Here is a 19727-nt window from a genome sequence, read left to right as displayed (position 1 = left end):
TAGTAAGTGTGTGTGTATGTATATGTGTGTGTGTGTATATATATAGTTACTGGTGAATCTTAAGATTCCAGTAGTTGAAAAAAGTCAATAAAAATGAAATGAAAAGGTAAGCCATAGATGTGAAGAAAATATTAGCTCCTCTGACAGAGTTTAAGTCTGGAATATATAAAAATTATTACAAGTCAGTAAAAAGAAAACCCAGTCAAAATGAACAGAAGGCTTGGATAGTCACTAAGCAAAAGAAGACATACGAGTGGTTTTAGTTGTCAGAGAATTGCAAGTATAAAAATCTCAAAAAAAAAAACCCTCTGTACATTCTCTAGAATTCTCACAGTTGCTGGTAAAAATACTGATAGTACAACTATAGCTTTCTTATGAAGTTTGCTATACAACCTTGCAGCTCTACTCATAGATCCTTAACCAGGAGAAATGAAAGCACATGACCACTTAAAAGCTTGAAAAGAATGCTTTACTTATAATAGCCTCAAGGGGGCAGAATTACAAATTTCTATCATTATTAATTATTAGTAAATTAATATCTTTTCATGGAAATTACTCAGTAATTAAAAGGAATTGGCTGTCAGTACACATAGCAGAAATGAGTTTAAGAAACATACTGAGTAAAAAGCCAAACACAAGATAATATAGTCTGTTATTGTGTTTTTATGAAATTCAGAATAGATAAAATTTATCTACAAGTGACAAATTATGACCAGTGGTTCCATAGAACTCTGAGTACTAAGAATTGATGGCAAGAGCATAGCTACTTGGAAATGTCTTAATTTCTCTACTTAGGTATAAATTACACGGATATATAAATTTATCAAAACTTACTATCCATTTAAATAACATTTATTTTATACTACTTATATCTCAGTTAATTTTAAAAGCAAATAAGTCAGAATTACTAATTTCTTATAATAGTAATTGTGAACAGCAATTGACTCCACAACGGTACTTGCTACCAAGCCCAACAATCTGAATTTGATTCCCAGGAGCCATATAGTGGATGGAGAGTGCCAACTTTGCAAGTTTTCCTCTGACATCATACATGTGCTGTAGCTTGTGCATGACCACACACTTATATAAATAAATGTAATTTTTAAAGTTAATATTATAATAGTAAGATGATAGTGAATTGAGTTGGGTGTGTATGATAACTTTTCCAAATTGGATTGTCACTGTTAATATTTCTCTGAAAAACTTGTCTCTTAATTCATAATCTCTGCTGATTTTTTTTATTCAAACCATTACTTTTTTAAACACCTTTTCTAAGAACAGTTTTAAGTGCCTGACAAACGAGTTACCAAATTTTTAATGGAAGAAAATAGGCAATATTTTATGTGTAGTCAAAAACAAAATATATTTTCTGTATTTTTTTCTAAAAAGAGCTTCTCCACATGAGTCTTATAAGCAATTGTTGGATAGGTAAACCAAAGCTTTTCCGTGGATAAAAATGTTCCTGTGATGGCCAGCCTCCTACTGTTTCCCTTATGAGACTTCTAAAATAAAAGTCCTTTACAGTGCAGTCAGGACTTAGTCCTTGACTTCCTGAAACTTTCAGTCTCGTGGGAGAACCAAAGGAAAACACAGGAAACAGTAAAGTAAGTTGAAGTGAAGTGTGCTCATTCAGAGCAGGAAAACCTGAACAAAGTACATAAAACAGTCCACGAAGAAATTTAGCTGGGCTTGAAAGCTTGAACCAGAATAGTGTTTGAAACAGAGCAGCAAGAAGGAACACAGATTATGCTAAAGAGAATAAACAGTAGATTCTATTAGAAAAGAATTATGTATGTTGAGAAATAGCAAAAACAAAATAAGTTTGGCATAAAATAAAATGGGTTTACTAGTCTAATGATTCATAAAATACTGAGTGAAAAAAGTCAGAGGTTGTCGCGGCCCACCTCGTCCCGCAAGGATGACACGACCACCGGAGCTCTTCTTGCAGCAGTTTTCAGGACTTTGTTCACAGCAATCTATCTCCTTCTCCTTCTCCTTCTCCTTCTCCTTCTCCTTCTCCTTCTCCTTCTCCTTCTCCTTCTCCTTCTCCTTCTCCTTCTCCTTCTCCTTCTCTCTCTCTCTCTCTCTCTCTCTCTCTCTCCCTGGGCAAACCTTCTCCCAGCCCTTAAGTAGGCATGGGCTGCCAACCCCGAACTACCAGGTGGGCACTGCCCATAGGTTCACGCATATGCAAGCAGCTGATAATCATTGCGTGATCATAGCATAGGTCAGGCCTTAGCCATCTCAGGAGCTGATTATACATCTCCATCAGGTGTGATTCCATGCAGCTCGCTACAAGAGGTGAAGAAGTTCATTTAGGAATTCATCTAACTTAAGATCTCTTCTGAACTTCATGTTCAATACAAGCATCTGCCCACCGGACACCTGCATCTAGATTGTAACCCATATTCCACCTGGCCCAAAATTTAAACTAAACTTGGTATCCTTTTGCCCAAACCTTTTTTTTTTTTGATCAGTTAACAGATGATTATTGAACAACTACAGTGTCTGAGACACTGTATAGAAAGCAAAGAAAAAGACATTATGCAGCTATTAGGAAGAATACATTTTAAAAATATCTGAGAGCTGGTCATGGTGGCATGCACATATAATCCTAACAATCAAGTAGAGGCAGAAAAAGCCAAAGTTCAAGACCAACTTCAGCTACATAGCAAGTTCAGGGCCAGCTAGGACTGCATGAATCCCTGTCTCAATAACCCCAAATGATGATGATGTATTCATAGTTCTAAGGGGGAATGGGTGAGGTGATATAACTAGAGGGGTTACTTTGTAAAATGAACACTTCTGAATGGATAGGTTAATGTGTGTATAGGGCGAGGGTTGAAAGTGCCCTCAGAATGGGGAATGGTGGCGACCTGGGAAGAGGAAACACTGAGAACAAGGAGAAAATAGTGAGGAACAGAATCAGAAAGTCTTGTTTGTTTGCCAAGAAGAAAGTTCTTTTGTTTTGTTTTGTTTTTTGAAATGGTTTCTCTGTGTAACAGCCCTAGTTTTCCTGGAACTAGCTCTTGTAGACCACACTGGCCTCAAACTGTGTCACAGAGATCCACCTGCCTCTGCCTCCCGAGTACTGGAATTAAAGGTGTGTGCCACCACTGTCCAGCAAGAAGGGAGGGCTTAATGACTCTCAGGTTCTATCTTGTAAATGCTGTCCAACCTGTTGATTAATGCCACCTCTTGGAATTTAAGAAGAAATTTTGAAGGATCCCCTAGAGTCATGGTTTTCAGCCTTCTTAATGCTGCAACCCTTTAATATACTTCCTCCTGTTGTGGTGACCCCGAACCATAAAATTATTTTGTTGCTACTTTGTAACTGTAATTTTGCTGCTGACATTGAATCATAATGTAAATTTTGATATGCAGAATGTCTGAACTGCAACCCTATGGGGGTTCAGACCCACAGGTTGAGAAACATTGCCCTAGAGAGATTGTTCTCTTCATCTTACGGAATTACCTACAGGCCATCAAATCCTGGGTATGTCTTGTCTCATCAAGAAGTTGGCTGCTCTGGGAATTGAACTCAGGACCTCTGGAAGAACAGCCAGTGCTCTTAACCGCTGAGCCATCTCTCCAGCCCCCTACAACCACGTGGTGGCTCACAACCATCTGTAATGAGATCTGGTGCCCTCTTCTGGCCTGCAGATGCACATGCAGACAGAACACTGTATACATAATAAATGAATAAATAAATCTTAAAAAAAAAAAAAAAAGAAGTTGGCTGCTCTGGATTAGGAGATTCCCTGGAATGTTGGAGACATTTGGCACTCTCAGTTTATTTCCTGTTTCTCTGCCTTAGCTGTTGTGGTCCGGTATAGAAGGGGTTTAATTTCAAGCTGCACCTGAAGGCTTCTGGTACACAAAAGCCTTATACCATACAATGTGCATCTTAAACCTTAGTAAACTCCAGGAGAGGAAAAATAGTCTACCTCCACTCTGAAGACTAAATCCAAGAAACTGATGCAACCATTTTTTTTTGTCCTCATGTACTGCTATCTCCACATCTCTTCATGTCCCAAAATGACCAATCCCATTAAAAACTCTAACCCTTTTATGAATTTTTCATCATTAGTTAGTCACTGTTGTATTTCTTAAATCCTGTAGAGAACATTAAAAAATTGTTTTGACTTCTTTCCCTCAGATCCAAGCTCTCATTATGTGATTACCCTGAAAGCGTTCAACAATGTTGGCGAAGGCATCCCCCTTTATGAGAGTGCTGTGACCAGACCTCACACAGGTAGGGCATCCTGTCTCTTTTGGTCGTCTGCACTTTCACAGCTGCTTATGTAGAGTATGATGGGTGTTTGTGAAGGAAAAATACATGGCAACTCGGAATGCAGACTTGGGATGAGTAATAAGCTGGCTTTCTTTGTATAGAATTCTGTTAGTTCCTGGTTTTCTCATTTAAACTATTGTCTGTCATGTAAGCTATTCTTTGTAGATATATACATGTTTTTAATATGTTAGAATCTAGAATATATAGTTTGAGAAAATTAACTATAACTCATCTTTTAGACATGGTATAACTATAATGAATCAAAAATGAAGGGTTTTATTTATATATATATACACACATATTAATATAGGTTACACATCATAGCATATCAATAAGTGTGTATATATATATATGTTTGGTGAAGCTAACATTTGTTTATGGTCATATATCTGAGTTGGTTAGGAAAATATTTTTTCTGTGTCCTTCATAAAGTTCATGTAAAGGGATAAAAAAGGCACTACCCTTATGATCAGCTATATTTATTATAAGAGATCAGTAATCACTCATAACATTTTAAATATCTTTGAAAGAATATAAATATAATGTAAAATTTCTGTACTGTTGTAAAACTTCTTAGATCTGAATGAGAAAATTTATTGAAGTCAGTATAGTAGAGTTGTGAACTTTTTAACAATCCTAGAACTGGAAACTGTTGAGATAGCTCAGTGGTAAAGAACACTTGTTCTTCCAGAGGACCTGGATCCCATATCCAGCACCTTCATGGTGACTCACAACCATCCATAACTCCAGTTTCAGGAATCTGACTCCCTCCTTTGCCCTTTGAGAGCACGAGGCACACACATGATGCATATACATACATGCAGGCAAAACACTCATAGACATAATTTTATAGAATCCTAAATACAAAAGAATTTCTTTTTATAAATGCATTTCTCCATTTGTTGACCATGACGTTGTGTCAGTATCACAAGCTGACATAAGGATGCTTTAAGTAACTGTACAGACTTGGCAGTGTTCTTGCTTACTAAAAGATAATCTTTGTCCGTTTTTTTAAAGCCTCTACTTTGTACAAACATCATTATTCCATGATTCTGGCCTGTGTACCTACCACTTAAAAGTTCTGTTAGAAATAGTTTAGGTGTCCCGGAAAAAAATATATTCAAGAAGTGACCTTTGCCTTCTTAAATTGAACTACAATAGAAAAGAATTTTTTTCTTTCACATGGTTTAAGAATGCAGAAATATTATAAATGTACAAGGAAATGCTTCTAAGTCATGTAATTTGGTTATTTTACACAAGAGTTGTCACATATAAGATGTTCCTTAAAGAATAATTATTTCTGCATATGAAGGTTCATTGTAACTAATTAGTATGTATTCTGACAAGCCTTAGAACAAAGCCTTAGACTGCCCCTCTGTTATTTTTAGTATTCATTGTGCAGAAAATACACACATGAAGATGATTTCTTTAGTGTAGCAATTTTTCATAAACAGGGACTGTGTCATTTCCAATTTTTAGTTATATATAAAACCAGTCACATTAACTATATGGGGAAACAACATTTAAAACCTGAATTTTTAAGATAAATTATTTTAAAATAATAACTTTTAATACAAGTGTGTGTATTTAGAAAATCTAGCTAGGAGGTGGGAAAACCCAGAGATCCCACTCTCCTGCACTCCAGCTGTGGCCCTTGATAATTGTTTTTTTACTCACTGTCCTCTCTGTTTTGCAATAAAGAGTGCATTTGCTGTGTTGAACAGAGCAATAGTATGCTCTTCCTTTCCTCAGACAAGTGCTGTAATCCTGGCAGTGCTGTGGCCACTTGAACCCATGATAATTACGGCATTGTAACTGATGGGGACTTGTTCTCTACCTTATTCTGACTGCTGGAGAAAATACAGCAGACAGTGCAACTTAGTGTTAGTTTACCTTCTGTTAAGGAAGATGAGTGTTTGGATTTATTCAGCTGTGAGCCATATCTCTACTGCCTCTGCTCTCAAAATGCCAGCAAGCCTGAATTTGCTTAACCATAGACTGACATTCAGCTTTGAGAGACGAACCATCATATGTCCAGTGATGGGCACTAGTAACTCATGTCCCATGAGCTTTTTATTGCTTGTTTGGGTATTATACTCTGGATTTTAAGAGCAGTTTTTATTTTCTATGATCCTTTGACAGTAAGTAATGTGTTCAGTTATTTCAACAAAATTTCAAACATATATATTTTAACACAATCACTCAATTATCATTTTTCAATGTTTAGAGTATGGTTGAGAATATAGTCAACTACTAATTTGCTTAACATTTTCTGCAATTCTTTTCCAAAAACAAACAAACAACAACAACAACAAAACACAGTAGAAATATTATGAATGAATGAGGGCTATCTATTAACTCTGGATTTTCTTTCTTTTTCTCCACTTCTCATCTTCCATTCCATTATATTTCCCGCATTCCCTTTTATTTTTATTTATGTTAAAATGCCACTTCCCTTTCTTAATTACTTTTTACCCAGACACTTCTGAAGTTGATTTATTTGTTATTAATGCTCCATACACTCCAGTGCCAGATCCCACTCCCATGATGCCACCAGTGGGAGTTCAGGCTTCCATTCTGAGTCATGACACCATAAGGATTACATGGGCAGACAACTCCCTGCCCAAACACCAGAAGATTACAGATTCCCGCTACTACACAGTCCGGTGGAAGACCAACATCCCAGCAAACACCAAGTATAAGGTACTAAACATTTGCTATGGGTGAAAAAAGCTAATCAGTAGTGTTTTCTTGTTTTAAAGTTCTTGATTCGTACTTTTCCAGACTGCAAATGCAACAACTTTAAGCTATTTGGTTACTGGCTTAAAGCCGAATACATTATATGAATTCTCTGTGATGGTGACCAAAGGTAGAAGATCAAGCACATGGAGTATGACAGCTCATGGAGCTACGTTTGAATTAGGTATGTATAGTGTAAATCCATGTCATGTGGCATTTCTTTTCTTTGTAAACTATGAAAACCTGTAGAAGTTCACGCTGTTGTTGTGCCACATTCTCAGCCATGAGACATCTTATCACCACCTTTACTGTGCAAGGGGAGGACACATACTGACATCTCTACAGAACCCAGTGGACAGCTGCATTTGAGTTTTATTTTCCATTTCAACTATTGTGACTGTTTGGATCACTTTGCCAGAACATTAGTAAACAGCAGAATAGTATAATCCAAGACAGTCTAGGTTTAAGAAATTAAGAGACTTGAATTTAATCTCAGGTCAGCTTTCTTTTGACTGTGCTCACATGAGCATGTTATCTAATTTTTTTGAATCTCAGTTTCTTTCATTTTGGTAGAAGAGTATTATAAGGTAAAATGAGGAACAGATGGAAAAGCTTGTGGGTAGATATAAGAGATTATTGTCATTAATCCTGCTTCACTGACAAATTGAAATTGAAAAAAATGAATTGACCTGCCCTTGACCAAGCAGTTGCTCAGCCTTGCTTGCCTAGTCTGGACACTTTACTGGTAGACCAGGGCTTTATTGGAAAGCAGCTCTATAAGATTTTTAACTGAACTAGCCTTTGGTATTTGTAAGTACACATAAGGGAGAGAAGATAACTAAGCAGATTAAAGAAAGAGTATGCTGCAGCCTTGAGATCTGTTTCTTTTTTCTAACTTTCTTTAAACCCCTTCTTTCACTTCCTTTGGGCTTTGCTGTGATGAGGATATAAATGACCTTGGGAATCTGTATAGTTTGGCCTGTTTCTGGCATAATGAAAAACTAAACTTCCACATTCTGTATACATTAGTCTGGGTGTTCTGCACAGTTGCTTGGAATTTCTACAGGAAAGGGAGTTGAACTGCAAAGTTAGGAATATAGTATATAAAAGGGTAAGTAGTCATTAGTTTGCTTTCTTTTCTGTTTCTTTTGTTTGTTTACTTGCTTGCTTGCTTGTTGTTTTGGCTGTTTTGAGCCATAGTCTCACTGTGTAGCCCTAGCTGTTCTCAGACTCACTGTATAGATCAAGATGACATTCAACTCACAGAGATCCTGCCTGCCTCTGCCTCAGGAATGCTAGACTTAAAGGTGTGCACCACTACATTCAGCTCCTCTATTTTAATAATATCTTTTTGCTTTACTTCCAGCTTCTTGACTAATAAGTGAAATTTTTATTTTCCCTTAGGATGCTTGTTTCACTAGGCTTTCCCGTCTTATATTGGAACTCCCGTGTTTTAGGAAGTTGATTTGAGCGTTTTCCTACTCATGCCTTACATTTAAAGTTCTCGGGTAAAATATAGAAAGGTCATTTTCTTGTTGGCTTTTCTGATGATGAACAGCTTTTATTTAGAGCAGTAATATCAGCAGTTGGTGGTATGCTTTCAGTGAGAGCTTAAAATGAAAAATACCAAATTGTAAATTTTTTCTTAGAGGGAATTGAGCTCTTAAAAGCCATATTTGGCTTGAAGCAAGAGAGAAAACTATTTCACACTTTAAAATGTCCTACCAGATAAGCCAAATCAAGTGAGAGGAAACAATCTGGGGCCAATTATGTAACTGCTCTCAGTTTGGTGTGCTGACTAGCTTGTAGCCTTAAGGAGATGTGATTGTACAATGACAAACAGAAGTCTGTGCTTGAAAGCAGTGGCCTTTGATTCCCTTGAGTATGTATCCTGGCTCCAGCCCACAGGCCCATACTCTATCCTCATAGTATTTGTTTTGTTCTGTTTTTCCTTTGATACTTTGTATAGTCTTCTTTTTCTTAGAAATGGTTGGTTACACATAGACTTGAGGTATTGAAACCAGGGGGTTTTGTCTTTGTCCTATACATTTACTGTACCTTATCAATGAAAAGAGTTGGAAAATTGTGAATTATATTGAAGTGGACAGTATTTGTTGTTTTGTAGTTCCTACTTCTCCACCTAAAGATGTGACCGTTGTGAGTAAAGAAGGAAAACCTAGGACCATAATAGTGAACTGGCAGCCTCCCTCTGAAGCTAACGGCAAGATTACAGGTGAGATGCCTTAGACCATGCACGACTCCAGGCAAGAGCTGTTTTGTCAGTAGAAGTGGGAGTGTGTGGCTGACTTGGTCATTGTAGGGAGTGCTATGAGCCATGTTGGTCCTTGAAATTGGAGCATGGGGTGCAATCTGCCCAGAGTAGCACGGAATTGAGTGGCCAGCCAGTAGTTTGGCTTAACAATATTTTGTGGGCTAGAGTATGCGTACAGCCTTTGTTCTACTGCAGCTTGGTGGGTATGTTTATTTTCCACAAAGCTGTTCACTCCCCAGGTTACTGACTTTGAACTTGTGTGTTTAGTTCTATGGGAATTACATAGTATGCATAAACTGTTCTTCTAAGCTAAAGCCCCCCCAAACCCATTAGGCTTTTAAACCACCAGTATTCCAAACTCTGCTGCTTCAGGTTTCTGTGCTCTCACTACTAGAATTAAAAGCTTGAATATCCTAGGTCTACAAAGGAACTGGAGGTTTTTTTCTCCTGGGCTTTGGAGAGAAATTTTCCCGTAATAGAGAAGATACTGTCTGCTGTTTGGAGCCTCTGCTATATTAGTAGTGTCCTGAAGAACCAGTTTACCCTTTGAAATATGAGGAAGGTGGCCTAACGACTGAGAAAGATAATGTGTTTCTTAGCATTTTGTTCATGTAACTTTGTTTTTGTTTTGTTTTGTTTTTGGCGGGGGTGGGGTATGGTGGGGAGTGGGAGGGTCGGGGGTTGTCTGTCTGTTTTGGTTTTTTGGCTGGAACTCACTCTGTAGCTGTTTCATAGTTGCGGGGACTAAAGGGGTGCTCCATCCAACTTTGGATGCGATGTCCTTTTCTGTAAATTCGAGGCTTGTTTCTTGTTTTTTTTTTTAGGATCCTACATTGCCTCTTCTGTAAAAGAAATACCTTGACTCCGATTACTTTTTACTTTGTCTTTTAAAACCTTAAACAATAAATCACTTTTTTGCAGCAGCGTGAGTCAGGTAGGCTTCTGCCTCGTCTATGGGGATTGAGTGCCCCCTGGTGGAAGTATCTGGTGACATGTTTCTGTGGCCTTACCTGTCCCAATTTTAGAACTTTGTCAGAGGTTTTCCAGTCTGCTAAGCATTTTTCTCCTAAGAGATGACATTGGTTGGAGCTAATTGATCATGTCATACCATTCCTAAGTCTCAGAACTATATTATTTTAAATCATAGGCACTTAGTGACTCCCTGATTGCAAAAAGAAAAACAGAAATGGGATTTCTTTTCCTGTTAATTGCTTTGGACAGGTTACATCATCTATTACAGCACAGATGTGAATGCAGAGATACATGACTGGGTCATTGAACCTGTTGTGGGAAACAGACTGACTCACCAGATTCAAGAGTTAACACTTGATACACCATACTACTTCAAAATCCAGGCCCGGAACTCCAAAGGCATGGGGCCCATGTCTGAAGCTGTCCAGTTCAGAACACCTAAAGGTAAAGCTCCCTGAGCCAAGGGTTTCAATATGCTGTCTAAAGAGTGGGGCTGCAGCATATAGAAACTGGGTAGTGTGGAGAATGCTGGTAATGAACTTGCCAGCCTCACTGTGAAGACTTCCAAAGAATTTGTCTCCTACCCACTGACTGCCAAATCAGTACTCTCCCAGTCCACATAGGCAGGAACTTTGGCTCTACATATCTGAGCAGAAGAATTGCAGTGATCTTAAAGTTTTATCTGAGAACTCAGAAGTGATTCTTTTGGTTTCCATAGAGTTATACTACATATTATTGTGACAGATGTTCTTTCAACACACACAGGCTCTTAACATAAAAACGTTACATTGCAGTCTTTGTAGAGAATGAGACTGGAAGGGGTTGTTTATGTAAAGTTCAAGAAAATGAATATAAAATAATAAGCCAAGCAAGCTTAGATAATAAAATTGAGTTGGGTGCTGAGTCTGTGGAAATATGGAAATCTAAATTTCTATTGTCAATTTATTTGGAAGTTTGTGGGAATTTTATTTTTTCCTTTAAAACTTCTGTCTGTCCATCTTCAAAGCTGGTGATCCTTGCTCTTGTTTCCTCTTCCCCTGTGCTTGGCCTGTCAGCGGACTCCTCTGATAAAATGCCTAATGACCAAGGTAAATGAGTAGATGGCCTCTCTCTCATTTCTCTCTTTTGTGACCTATTATGAGCTTTTTGTTTCATCTTTTCCATGAAAATTAGTACCATGTGTTAAATACCACACACATACTTATTGGCCAAAGTGGAGTTGAGTCCATGTTTATTTCCCTTGGGATGTCTGAAAAGCTGAGGGATTGACTTAGAAGCTAAATCCATTGGTGAAAAAAAACTGAGTTGGATAACCTCAAGGCTGGCCTTAAGTGAATGTCAGGTTATCCTTAGGTATTAAGATGCTAGTGTTATAAACAGTGATAAGCATTTGAGGTGTAATGTGATCAGTATACCAACCTTCCTTATTTGTAACATTTAGAATTTTATTTCTTTAAATGAAAAGTTAATATCAAATTCAGCAAATACCGTATTTTCCTTCTCACATACATAAATTCTGTTAAATATGTGTTTATCTGCAACCAAGAATTTATCCTTTGTAATATGTTAATTTACAGTTCTTTCTATTTATTTTCTTAAATATTAAATATGGCCATTTTTATAAAAGCATAAAAAATACATGGCCGGGACACTTGCAAAGCATGAGCCTTGATGCCATCAGTCTTGAAGCCATTTGTCAGCACTTTTTTATTGTAATTGCTATGGTGGTGTGGTAGCTGTACTTTGTGATTTTTATCTCTGAGGATTTCCATACTGCAAAAGACTGCTGAAAGTAAATTTGATCATTTCTTTCAAGGTTTAAGAGTAGTAATCAGAAATACAAGGGTTTTGGATCTTAGTTAATACAAGAAAGAGTCAGAACTTGAGGCATTGAGTTTCATGACTTTGGACATGTGTTTGTATTCAACAAGTCTTTTGTTGTACATGGGAGAAAACTGCAGGCATAGTTTTTAGTGAGTATTTGCAAGAATGGGATTTCACAAGTCATTACATTGCATATGCAGAGAATATAAATGTGCTTTGCTCTCTCCCTTCACTTGGTAACTGTTACACGACACTTAGTTGTTCCATGCCTCTGCTATTTAAAATTCTTTACCTTTTGGTGTTTTGGGTACGAGATTCATCCTTTGAAATTCTTTTTATTCTTTAATTATTAAAGAAAATATTAGGAAATACAGGAATATAAACTAATAATCTTGGCAAAGCATGTTCACTGGCAATTTTTTGGTTTTTGTTTTGTTTTATTTTCTTACATGATGCAGTGCTCTGGAAAGTTTAATTTAAATGTAGCCTGCATAATGATCCTGAACATTTAAATATGAAGAACCTTAAAATGCCAAGTATCTCTGCCAATTAGATTTTGCCTGAGGTAATAGCATATGAAGAACAACTGGAATCTTGATGTGTAGTGTATGTCACTTGGGAGAAATGATAGCCTCAGAAATAAGAGGATAAAGTAATAAGTATGAACAATGGAAAAGGGGTCAGGGACTAAATTAAATTAAAATATGCCCTAGAAATCTTGAAACTGTACCATAGGAGTCAAGAACTTCTTTTCCTTTCTTATGTAGGTTTTTGGCTTCTGAAAACATACCAAATTATATTTAGCTTCTAGATTTATTCTATTAAATGAACCACTTACACAGCCTTAGATTTGGGTTTTTTTTGTTTCTTTTAAAATATGGTAATTTGTAAAAGGAAAGAGGAATTGACATTAGTGCTAATGTTTTGCAGAAATAAATGTAGTTTATACACTTCTAATCAAGCTTTATTTGTGACACTGTCTCTCGAAAGTGTTTACTAGAGCTCTGTGTGCTCTGCCTCCATAAAAGGAAAGAGTATATTCTTCCCTGAATTTATTATGTTTGTAATAGTTAACATTTACGGATCATTTATTACACACCAAGTAGTATTCACAGTTTTCATGGTCTTAATTTTTCATTTAGCCTCTCAGCAGTGTATTAAAGTAGGTGTTCTTGGTATCCCTGCTTTAACTTAAGGAAAAAGAGGCACAAATGATGAAATAACTTGCCCAACATCAAAGTACTGCTGTGTAGTGGAGCAGGTGTTCAAGGGCGTCTCTTAGGCACTGTGTGCTATTAAGTGGAAGGAGTAGCTTGTATTTACCATTCTTGCGGGCCTCTTTTCAAGAGCTTGCTGCTACTAACTTCTGGCTAGTAACTTAGAATTGAGGAATACCTTTACTTTATGGAGGAAGGGCTTCCCCTAAGGAGTTTTGGTATAAATGTGAAGAAATAGACTGAAAACCAAGAATAAGGATTATAAATCAAAACCTGGTGTTTCTGTCTCCTGGGGTCTGCTGCCTAGGGAGACCCCAGGCCTGAATCAGCAGCCTCACTTATTTGAACTTGGGGCTAAGATCAGATGACAGTGACCTATGTAAGCAACTGAAAGGAAGGCTGGGTTTTTTTTTTTCTTTCTGTTTTTTAATGCTTAGGTGAAAGAAAAGAAAAAGTGAGAATATGACTTGAACCTCTGCTTACCTTCCTGCCCTTGCTTAGGTTAACTTTATATTTAGAAGGGCAACTTCATAATCTTGGGGGGGGGGGGAGAACCAGAACAGTACTGACACCAGCCAAGCTAGATCAGCATCACCAAGTCCTTTGGAGAATACAGTTGTTTGGTACAAGCATCAGCTTCACTTATTCCCTTGGTTTCTTTTATAAAAAGAAACTACATCTACATGTCTGCTCTGAGCCTCACTTCCTGGGCTAGAGAAATGGGAGAGTCCTCCACTTCTGAACAAGAGTGGTAGTCTGGTCATGGCCTTGAAACAGAGACATCCGTCTTCTAGATACCTTCATGCACAGAAAGCTATTGGTTTACCTTGGCGCACAAATTGCATTTGCCCATTATTTGTGTTGTTACATTTTGTTACAGAATAGACTGAGATGATTTGTGTTAGAAAGCATTCAACTGGCTGTGAAGTGGACTGTCACACCTACATGTTGACTTGTTATTGACATGATTTCTTCTGCTTCAGCCTTAGGATCGGCAGGAAAAGGAAGCCGACTGCCAGACCTAGGATCTGACTACAAACCTCCAATGAGTGGTAAAGCCCTCTCTAAGACTTTTTTCAGCTTGCTACAGACATTATGGAAGTTTTGCTTAAATTTTTCAAATGTGTTTTATAGCTTCAGTGTTGGGTTATGGCATGTTGATGTTGTGTTTCATTTAGCAGATCTAGCATTGACCATTTTGCGGCAAATGTTGCTGAATTACTACTGGAAGCCTAGTCATCATAGAATCCTGTTTCTCCATGTAGCTGGCAGGAGACAAGATTGATGTCTAAACAAACCATCTGTTCCCTACTATCTCCAGAAAAGAGTTGGGCTTTCAAAAATTAGCCCTCTGGTAGAATTAGCCATTACCTGTCACAAGCCAGAGAACTGCTTCAGAATCTCAACATCTCCTTTACTTATTTTTAGTTTGTGAATTTTAGGGGGGGAAATTCTACTTTTTTACCATTCTGCATGCTAGTACCCTCAGTTGAGTAACACTTCCTTCTTGGTGCTGTAGACATGGTTAAGAGCAGAGGACCCGGGTTCATTGCTTAGCACACACATGGTAGCTCACAGCTGTCTGTGACTCTAGTTCAAAGGGATCTGACATCCTCTTCTGGACATACATGCAGGCAGAACACCTGTACACATTAAATAAAAATAAATAATTTTGTTTCTTAAAAGGTCACTTCCTTCTCCACAGAATATTACTCAGCATTTCTGAGTTACTTTCACACTTAAACTTACCACTGGTCCTGCACTCCAGGAATTAAGGAGAACACACTGCATTATTCCCAGCTGATATAGTAAGAAAATCCATGGAAAAGTGGTGTGTCTGAGGCCACCCGCTAATTCTGGCATAAAACCAAAATTTAGACCTCTGTCTTCTGACTGTGCTTTTTTCACTGTCACATGCAGCCTAAAATGCAGGTGATTCTATGCCAGCTATGAGTCTCCAGGTGGTAAAGTGTCCAAACAGTAGTCACTAGAGTTGGTTTTCACTGTCTCACCATCTCTTTGTCATAAACATGGGAGTACAGTGAATAACTTCGTACACTTCAGCTGTCTGTCTAATGCCCATGCTTTGGGGAAATCAGCTGACATTTAGAAGAACCAGACACACTTGAGTGCTTCTAAAAGTTTTATACTACCATTGTTTAGAATTTTTTTCTTTATGCATTTGTTGCATTTTGACTTTAGACAGTATAAGTGTCAAGACTGTACGGAAGTAATTTTCCTCTGTCTTTTCTTTCATTTAGATATCCACTTGTACTTTGTATTTTGAAGGTTCAGACTCTATGGCAGACCATAGGAGGAAGAAAGTAAAAAGGCAATTGATAGAAAATTAGGAAGACTTTATAAAAGAGACATTATCTATTCCATATCCTAAAAGGTACATAAAAGATTCAGAGCTGGAGAGATGACTCAGTAATTAAGAGCACTTCTTGTTTATATAGTAGATTGGGATTTAGTTCCCATCATCCAGGTTGTTTGGTTAGCAGTCACCTGTATCTCCAATTTCAGGAGATCCAGTGCCCTCCTCTGGCCTCTACAGGCATTCACACACACGCACACAGACACTCAGATACAAACACATAACTAAAAATAATCTATACAGGAACAAACCTGCTAAATGTCAAGATGGGCATCAGACATTCTGGGAAGCACCAACAGCACATGCAAAGGCATAGCAGCATAACCTGCTTTCCTTAGGGCCCTGCTGCCTGGAGGTAGAGTGGAGTGTGCACGTAGGTTAGAACTAGCCTGACAACAGTCCAGATAGTAATGCTAAGAAATCTGGACTTTTTCCTATAATTCACATATGTAGAGTGTCTGACGGTACTGATAAACTAAGACTACCGTTTATCAGTATCTGCTATTATTAGTCTGAGAACCATGAAGAATTGATTGAGAGCTAAGAAGATGAAATCAGGGGAAAAGGAAACTGTTCCAGTAATCCAGGACAGACATATAGAAATACATGTAACAATGATCTCAGGCAAGAGTGTTGACAGCCTCTTTGATGGCCCCTTCTTACTCTTAGAAATTTTTGTCTGACTCATAACATTAGAAGTTAAATCCAAGTAAATGAAAACTTATTTGTGTTGAATGCAGAAAAGAAATACTTTCACCTCTGATGTTCTTTATGTCCCAAATTCCCTAGCTTTTGGTTTGCCAGTTTGTCTCATCTTGCAAGAATCTAGCCCAGTAGCTTAGTATTTCTGTTGATAGCAGCATTAAGTTAGCAGTATGGTTAATTTTATTGGTTCTAGCACTGTAGTCTTTCCCAAATATAAAAATGTTATCTCATTGAAGGTCAGTATTTACAGTGTAAGTTATTTGCTTAAGTTTTTCTTAGAAATGAAAGATAAAAATGATTGAACCAAATGTAAAAGAATAAGCTCTTAAGCCATTCTAAATCAGCCTCAGATTTAGCCCTGTACTTAAATGTCTGTAAAATCATAGAATTGAAGTTGAAAGGTCAGATAATCCAGTGTTGTTGGAAGGGATTCCCACACGAGAAAAGTTTTGATTTAGGAACCTAGCACTCCTTTTATTAGCTAGACTGGTTGGCTGGCAAGCCCTGGGATCTGCCTGACCCTGTCCCACCAGTACTGAGGTTATAATTGTATTCCACCATGTCTAGTTTATTTGTGGGTGCCAGGGATTTAGACTCAAGTCAAAGCACTTTACCCACTGAGCGGTCTCCCCAGCCTTCTTGATAAAAGTTCCTTCTACAGCATCCTACTTCTTAATTACTTTGTTTCTGGTTAATTGGTTGATTAGTTTTTGAGACAGGAGCTCATTCTATAACCAAGTGTAAGACCGGAATTCACTGTGTGACCCAAACTGGACTTGATTTACGGCAGTCTTCCTGCTTCGGTCTTCAAAGGGTTGGCATTAGAGGCATGTGCCACCAAACACTCTAACAGAAATTCTAGTGCTAAGCAAGGGTCACCTCTTCCATAATGTTCTGAGCCTTTGGGGTTAGGGACCAAGAGTTGATAAAGATGTTCCATCCCTAGCTGAGCATTCATAGTTGCTTATTTGTAGCACTTTGGATTGTAATGCATCTCTTCATTGATCTGTACACTGCAGTGAGAGGTTTAGCCCACCGAAGTTGGGAGGAACACAAATTTATAAATATGCCTGAGGGGCCTTCTAGTTTCTGTTCCCTCCCTCTAGAGCAGCAGTTCTTAACCTCTGGGTCACAATCCCCACAGGATCACATATCAGATATCCTAAACATCAGATATTTTACATTACAATTAATAATAGTAGCAAAATTACAGTTATGAAGTACTAATGACATAATTTTATGGTTGGGGATCACCACAACATGAGGAACTGCCTTAAAGGGTCACAGCATTAGCATTAGAAAGGTCAAGAACCACTACTCTGCTGTGTCTTCCCTCAGGCCTTTGTATGATGAGATCCTTCTTGTCTAATTATAAGCTCAAAAGCCATTTCTTTCTAAGAGAAGCTTCTTTTTTAAAAAAAAATTAATACAGTTATGCAAATGAAAACAAGTTGAATTTAGAGTCCAGATTGTGTGTTCTAGAAGCTGTCTACAGGGATATGCAGGTGCAGGCTCCAGGCCTTGCTTCTCCAACATTGTGAAAGGAAAGAGACCTTACACTTGAGGCAGAGCCACATTAGATTCAGAAAAGCTTTTCAACTACTCAGTCTGAGTCACCCACACAGTCACTCCACAGTGTAGCACCTTCCCCTGCTTTTGTCATAGCTGAACTAGAGTTTCTTATCTGTTTATTGCTTGTGCCAACCTCCCACCCCCAGCATTCACATCTTTGCTCTTCACTGTTGCATCTAGAATACCTACAATAATAACTGGCACATAGTAACCGCTCAATAAATAATTGTCAAAATAATACATACGTCTAGACCTGCTTCCTGCTGAAGTAGAATAAGGAAATTGTATTGTCTGTATGCTTATGAAAAAAGATTAGTTTTCAAATAGTGATTTTGTAATTTCAGACAAATGTATGTTAAGGAAAACTTTTTACTTTATAGGAATATGCATTTTATATTATTTTAAAAGCAAAAAAAAAAAAAAACAAAAAATTTAGAAATGGTGATGGGGGGGTGTTATATACATGGTCCATGTAGAGGCCCAGGTTCTGTCCACACTTTAAGACAGGGTCTCTCACTGGGCTGCAACTCACAAAGTGGGCTCGGCTGACCAATCCCTGTGCTCCAATGTTCTGCCTACCAGAGCTCCACCTGCCTTGCTTCCCCAGCACTGAGGTTATAAGCTCGTGTCACCATGCCCAAAGGTTCTGGTTATAGAACCCAGGAACTCACACTTCTCTGCAGCTCAGCATGGCGCTACACATCTTACAAGACACCAGAGAGGCAAGACCTCTGACATACTTGTCAGAAAGTATCTGAACCTTTGAGCTTTGGAAGCTCTACCATGTCAGTACCCTTGACGGTTTCTACTAAATGCTATTCTTTGAGCAAACCTCTATGCTAATCCCTGAGGGTGTGGGGGGAGCAGACTCTCATATCCCTAGGAACTTAGAATCTAGAAATAGTTTCCTTGAGTGGCACATTTTGTGGAACTCTGATGGCTGGTATGAAGGAAGTTCCCATGAAATACCTTGGAATGCTTTAATAGCCTGATTGAATGTATATTTTTAAATCACCTAACAAATTAACAGGTGTACCATTTTCCCTGTGCAGGCAGCAACAGCCCTCATGGGAGCCCCACCTCTCCTCTAGACAGCAATATGCTGCTGGTCATCATTGTCTCTGTTGGTGTCATCACCATTGTGGTGGTTGTGATCATCGCTGTCTTTTGTACCCGGCGTACCACTTCTCACCAGAAGAAGTAAGGATCCCTAAAATGTAGCCCATAAACTTGTAGTATATCTTTTTTTGACTTTTTGTTTGTTTTTTGCTTCTTATATGTTGCTTATGTTTTTTAGAGTGATGCAAAGAATTAAAAACCATAAAGTACATGAAAAGCCACTTTAAATTCAACAATGCCCCTACCATGGGAATGTCTTAGGGAATATGTATATTATGCAAGGTCCCACAAGATTTTAATGGAGCTGAAATATTCCTACCATCTACTGAACACAAAGTTGAAGAGACAGGAGAAAAAGAAACCATGGGAGGAGGAAGAAAAAGACCTGCCAAGAAATTTAGTTAAGGTTTAACAGGCTTTTGTGAGCCTCAGCAAGCTCCTGAAAAAGTTTGAAAAGTGAGTGGGTTTAGGAAACATGCTCAGCAATTAGGAACATGTTTAGGAAACATGCTCAGCAATTAGAAACATGTACAGCTCTTGTAGTGGACCCCAGTTCTGTTCCCAGCACCTGCTTTGGGTGGTTCACAGCCATCTGTAACTTCAGTTTAAAGGAATCTGACACCCACTTTTGGTCTC

General features: G+C 38.1%; 1 protein-coding gene across 4 annotated transcripts in view; it reads left to right on the top strand.

The window, feature by feature from the left end:
• The window catches only part of Neo1 (neogenin 1), a 165339-nt gene that overhangs the window by 127262 nt on the left and 18350 nt on the right, over positions 1-19727 (top strand). For 2 of the 4 annotated variants that reach the window (XM_050151829.1, XM_050151827.1), the window contains exons 16-22: positions 4160-4255; positions 6822-6997; positions 7079-7217; positions 9159-9266; positions 10527-10721; positions 14302-14370; positions 19025-19172. In XM_050151829.1, the coding sequence (XP_050007786.1) occupies positions 4160-4255; positions 6822-6997; positions 7079-7217; positions 9159-9266; positions 10527-10721; positions 14302-14370; positions 19025-19172 (931 nt within the window). Of the gene's footprint in view, positions 1-4159; positions 4256-6773; positions 6998-7078; positions 7218-9158; positions 9267-10526; positions 10722-14301; positions 14371-19024; positions 19173-19727 lie in introns of all 4 variants that reach the window. The other 2 variants (XM_050151828.1, XM_050151826.1) reach the window with 1 other exon arrangement.

This window comes from Alexandromys fortis, unplaced genomic scaffold, assembly GCF_014885135.2.
Source record: "Alexandromys fortis isolate MF-2015 unplaced genomic scaffold, M_Fortis_MF-2015_v1.1 scaffold_70, whole genome shotgun sequence".
NCBI classification, from domain to species: domain Eukaryota; kingdom Metazoa; phylum Chordata; class Mammalia; order Rodentia; family Cricetidae; genus Alexandromys; species Alexandromys fortis.
The sequence above is the reverse complement of the archived record's forward strand: the minus strand, read 5'-3'. Positions and strand labels throughout refer to the sequence as shown.